The sequence below is a fragment of the Olea europaea genome, unplaced genomic scaffold, assembly GCF_002742605.1.
Source record: "Olea europaea var. sylvestris unplaced genomic scaffold, O_europaea_v1 scaffold1765, whole genome shotgun sequence".
Classification (NCBI taxonomy): Eukaryota; Viridiplantae; Streptophyta; class Magnoliopsida; order Lamiales; family Oleaceae; genus Olea; species Olea europaea.
In genome coordinates, this window is record NW_019235376.1 from 138,428 (window position 1) to 144,117 (window position 5,690).

Consider the following 5,690-nt stretch of genomic DNA (forward strand, 5'->3'; position numbering starts at 1 on the left):
TAAATTTTGTTTCCATTACCAACAAAAAAAATTGTAAAAAGTAAAAAAAGTGCTACAATAATCGAGAATTCCAATTTTCACCAAGAAAAATCAAAAAAAGTCTTGATTTCAAGACAACCAAGAAAGAGAATTCTATGAAAAAAAATTATTAGACATGGCAAAAAGTGAAAGTTGAAAAACGAATTCCGTTTTCCATGGAATTTGGATGCCTATTAAACGGACCATTACTCTTTTTTCTACTCCGATGGAATGACTTGAAAAATTTAAATGCTTTTCCCTCCCAAACAAACCGCCAAAATTCCTCCCAAAATTAAACTATAAATACCAAATCCTCCCATCTCTCATAATCTCCGCTTTTGCCCTCCTATTCTATTCATTTCATACTTTCAATTTTCTAAGGTACTTAATCGGTCTCTGGATTTCGTTGATTTTTGTTTTTCTGGTTATTGTCAACTTTTATAGGTTAAACTAGCCAGATCTTGAAAAAATAAAATGGATTTACATTTTTCTTATCATTCACTCTTTCCATGGATTCCTTGAAGTTTTGTGAAGAATTAGAAGAAAGGAAAACCAATAAAAGTTGGAAAAACAACTGCACGAACAACGAAATAATTGCTTACAAGATTCTGTGCGGCACATCTGTCATACTCATGTGATGCAATTAACGGTTTGTTGTTTATTTACCCTTTTATTTGGTAAAAAATGGAAGGTAGGGTGAGGAAATGGCCGGAAAAGGCGGGAAGGGGCTTTTAGCTGGAAAGACTACGGCCGCTGCTGCAGCCAACAAGGAGAAGGATAAGAAAAAGTCGATTTCTCGGTCGGCTCGTGCTGGTCTTCAGGTAAGAAACAATCAATAGTTAGATCTGTTGATGTAAATTCAGTTTTAGTTTGTTTTGGCCTTTTGTGAAGGGGAATCTTGACGAAGCCTTTAGATATTGTAGGTTAATAGAATATTTTAATTATTCACTATTCAAGTGTCAAACTATGGAGCAAAATTGGCTTTTTAACCGATTCAGTTGATATTTAAATGAAATGTCAACATTATTTGATATGCTTTACTGAAAGCTATATCAAATTACTAACTTGTCCTATATTAATAATTTAAATATTTAGATATGGTAACAATATATATGTTATTTGTTACTTGTGAAAGCAAATTGAATGAGTTTATTTTCATTTTTACTTTGATTAAAATTTTCAAAATTCTAAGATAAAATTTGCTTACGGTTCGCTATGATTATGAACCTCCAAATAATTAGGTTAGAATTTCGCAATAGTTTTACACACTTTTACTTACCTTCTGTTGACACATAAAAATTCAGTACAAATCGAACAGTCCAAGGAATAAAGCCCAATCGAAGGATCCTCAAATCAGATAGTCCAAAGAACGAAGTCCAATTAAACGAATTAGGGTGAAGGCCCAAATAAGGGGCCCAAGAATGCGGTGACGCCATCGCCCAAGTTTGCGAGTCGCCCAGAATCTGAACGAATGAGGTGTCATACGATCGCCCAGAGCTGTTATTCCACTCTCATCCAAACCTTCAAGTCGCCCAAGGTATCAACAAATATAACGCATCGTGGTTATCAAGGAATGCAGTTATCAAGGCAGTTGTTAAAGTAGCATTATTACGTTCCACGACTCAAGGAATTCAATCGAAAGCGGTTGAACGATGAAAGATAATGGCAGCAGTTAAGAGGCAGTTTCATGACAAAATGGCCACTACAAAGAAAGTGGGAAGTTATAGGAGGATCAAGCAGTTTTCAGGCTAGTTAATCACAAAGAGATCGTCTAGGAGGTATAAAAGGGAGAAAGGACGCAGAAGCAAAGGAACGAATCCAAAACTCTCGAACAGAGAAATATGTAATTTTCATTTCCTTAGCTTTTAGACTTAAACATTTTTCTGTAACTCGTGTGCTTGCGCCCCTTGGAGGCACGTTGTTTTTCATTCCCAATTGTAAAGTCCATCGCCAATAAAAGAACACCCCCTTTTTGGGACTTTGTTTCAAGAGGGGTAATTCAAACGTGAGAGATAATGTCCTAAACAATGGACATAATATTCCACGTGGTAATGAGGGAACAGATGTCTAGGCTAACGGTAATGGACCTAATTATGGTAATTTAGTTGCCAATCAAGGACCAAACATGAGACCTCATGCAAATCAACCGGTTAACCAGCCTGTAGGAATTCCATATGATCCCAATGTCATGTTGAGGAACCAGATCATGGAAATCGTGCAGGATCAGATGGCCTTTGGGGTGCGTCCTGTCATTAGGCCGACATACACAAAGCCATATCCCAATTGGGTAGACCAAGCATATCCATGGCCTAGAGGGTATAAAGTGCCAGAATTCTCACTGTTTACTGGTTTAGGAGAGCTGTCTACTCTAGAACACATAGGGCGATTCACGTTGCAAAGTGGTGATGTAACCGATTACCATAAAATGAGACTTTTCCCTAGTTCGTTAACAGGGGTAGCTTTCTCCTGGTTCATCAACTTGCCAGCGAACTCTGTTCAAACATGGCAACAACTGGAACAGTTGTTTCATGCTCAGTTTTATAAAACTGAATCTGAAGTCACTTTGGCTGATTTGGCGAATCTACGTCAAATGCCAAATGAATGGGCAGAAAGTTTTCTCCAAAGGTTCAAAACAGCAAGAAGCAAGTGTTTTGTACCTCTGCTCGAAAAAGAATTTGTCAAGATTGCACAAGGTTGCTTGAACTTCGATTTAAAAAAGAAGTTTCAGGACAAGGAATTTCCAGACCTTTTCAAGTTGAGTGCGAATGTGATTAGGTATGAGCGTCTGATAAGAGAAGAACAAATGAAAAATTCTAGTAAAGGGACTTATTACAGAGACCCAAATTTTGACGTTCATACCATCGATGACGAATCATACGATCAGGCCGAAATGTGTTTGGCCGAATTAGTAAAAGGGATACCTATACTTGTCTCATAATGGCCAAGCCTAGACTATCGGGCAAAGATGAGCCCATAAAGGATGGAAACATAAAGGCTAGAACGTTCTCGTTCGATGTGACCAAAGCTGACCTTATATTCGATAAATTATATAGGGATAAGCAAATAAAGCTGAGCGATAAGCACAAATTGCCAAACCCTGAACAAATAAAGGGTAAAAAATATTGTAAGTGGCATAATGCACGGTCACATTTGACTAACAATTGCTTGGTTTTCCGTCACGTATTGTAGGATGCTATTGAATCAGGATGAATTACGTTCGACGATAAGAAAAAGATGGCAGTGGACGAGAATCCTTTCCCACAGCCACTTGGGGTAAATATGGTAACGTCTGGGTTCAAGAACAAGTTGCCAAAATTCAAGTTGGTTATAGACGATGGAGAAGAAGACACTAAAACACATCCAAGTGTCTTCGAACGAATCAAAGGGAAATAACCAAAAAAGGACGAAAACGTCCTGTGTGCAAGGTGTAAAAGGGAAGTAAATGGAGACACGGAGAAACCAGGGACATGGCAGCATCCTCATCGCCCTGTCTTCTTCCCAAACATTCAGCCTGGCAGAGGGCGAGGTACATCATTTTATAGAGGACCACATTTCGAAAGGCAGTTCAGACCAGCAGATACTGGAAGAACATTCAGGCCGGAACCTCGCCGGCCAAATGTATGGCATTCATTCCAATACAGTGCAGGAAGGGCAATACCTTTCGATGAGATGACTAGGACCCAGCAAAGGCGTTTCCAGCGAAACTATGGACGGATGATGAGGCAGCAACAAGGAATGCCACATCCCAAAGCGCCTCTATTACTCAAGGTAGCCAATCAGAACGTCCTCAAGGGTAGTAAAGAGACTGGTACAGATGAATCAATGAAGGAACTGCCAGAAACCTCTTTTGGGAGGTCAAGGTTTGAGAGGGACAAAAAGGACGAAGAAGATCCAGATCAGCCCGTTGCTATCCAATTCAGTACATTGCCCCCTGTCGTGGCCAATAATTACCTACTGGCCAATGAATTCAAAAATAAAGAAAAGGAAGAAGAGAGGGAGGACAACGAAGGAGAAGCCTGCATGCTGGTACAGATGAATCAATGAAGGAACTGCCAGAAACCTCTTCTGGGAGGTCAAGGTTTGAGAGGGACAAAAAGGACGAAGAAGATCCAGATCAGTCCCTTGCTATCCAATTCGGTACGTTGCCCCCTGTCGTGGCCAATAATTACCTACTGGCCAATGAATTCAAAAATAAAGAAAAGGAAGAAAAGAGGGAGGACAACGAAGGAGAAGCTTGCATGCTGGTATGTGAAGAAGGCCAGACTTCTGGAGAGGCCTACAACGATGAAGAGGACGATGGGATGACAGACATTGAAGAAGAAATCGACCTAGAAGCAGAAAGGAAAAAGAGGGGAGTGTCGCGCAACACTCTGTTTAAGCAACTACACCAAGAGGGAGTTCGAGAAGTAGACTTGTTGGGGGAGCCATCTGGACGTCCTTTCGACTTTTACGTACTATACGGGACACCCAAAAGGAAGAAGAGAGTACTTCGCTTTGAAAAGTATGGATCACCTCTGAAGATAATGCCCCCTCCTACAGGTTTGATAACTGATGAGGAAGCATTAGAAAAAAGTAAGAAGGAAATTCGGGAGACAGAGGATCAGCGTGACATACTACACGTTGACCTATCACAAGGGGATAATTCGACAGAAAACAAGCAAAAAGTAGAAATAGAGGCTGCCGAAAAGGTTGTTTTTAAACGGCCAGCCATGAAATTGACAAAACACCTAAGGCCATTATACGTTAAAACTCTAGTTAACGGCATCCCAGTGGCAAAGGTGCTTATCGATAATGGAGCGGCTATAAACACCATTCCATCCAGGATGATGAGAAAGTTCGCAAAGACAGAGGGTGATATGATTCCTACAGAAGTCATCCTCACTAGCTTCAATGGAGGAGCAACTTCAGTCAAGGGAGTTATGCCTTTAGACATAACTATAGGTACTACTACTTGGACCACTGTCTTCTTTGTAATAGATGGCCCTACTAGTTACAATGTACTCCTAGGAAGAGATTGGATACACGGAAGCTGCTGTATACCCTCGTCGCTCCATCAATGCCTGATTTTTTGGAATGACAAAGGCGAAGCAGAGGTGGTACAGGCTGATCATAGGCCTTTTGTCGCGGAAGTAAACTCGGTGGAAAAGTTCATGTACGAAGGAAACTATGGACCTGTCAGGGTGGTACAAGACGGGGAAGAAACTCAAGTTGTCGCGCAAAGTGAAGAGCCATTCTCAGTGGACGCACTCACTGAGATATTCAAACAGATGAGGCCAAATATAGTGGCCCTGGAAGAGCCAGTAATTGGCAAAAGAATAATCAAAGAATCTTAAATGGATTCTGAGTTGCAAAAGCAAATGACCGATATTCAGGCCTTCAAAGCCAGACTGATGGCTTTCAATAAGGAATGCAATGACAAAGCGAAGGAAGAGACTGGCAGTATTCGAGTTAGAGCAAAACCTTGGCCGAGAAGTCAACAAGGTGGACTGTTTGGAAGAGGAAGTACTTACAAAAGAATTGGACGACGAAGTGATGCGGATTGCCAAACCTGGATACGCTCAAGCGCAAGACCCTCTGATCAAAGTAAATATTGGCGATGAAGGAGAAGATCACCCAACGTTCATCAGCCAGATGCTCGACCAAGAGGTTAGTAACAAATTAATCGCTTTGTT

The 5,690-nt window shown here is 40.8% G+C and overlaps 1 protein-coding gene across 3 annotated transcripts in view; it reads left to right on the plus strand.

Moving 5' to 3' along the window:
* The first annotated feature begins 294 nt into the window (after positions 1–294).
* Positions 295–5,690, plus strand: part of LOC111378085 (probable histone H2A variant 1) — a 14,712-nt gene continuing 9,316 nt past the window's right edge. The window contains exons 1-2 of one of the 3 annotated variants that reach the window (XM_023001250.1): positions 295–399; positions 710–839. In XM_023001250.1, the coding sequence (XP_022857018.1) occupies positions 723–839 (117 nt within the window). In that variant the 5' untranslated portion in view covers positions 295–399; positions 710–722. The remainder of the gene's footprint in view (positions 400–709; positions 840–5,690) is intronic. The other 2 variants (XM_023001253.1, XM_023001251.1) reach the window with 2 other exon arrangements.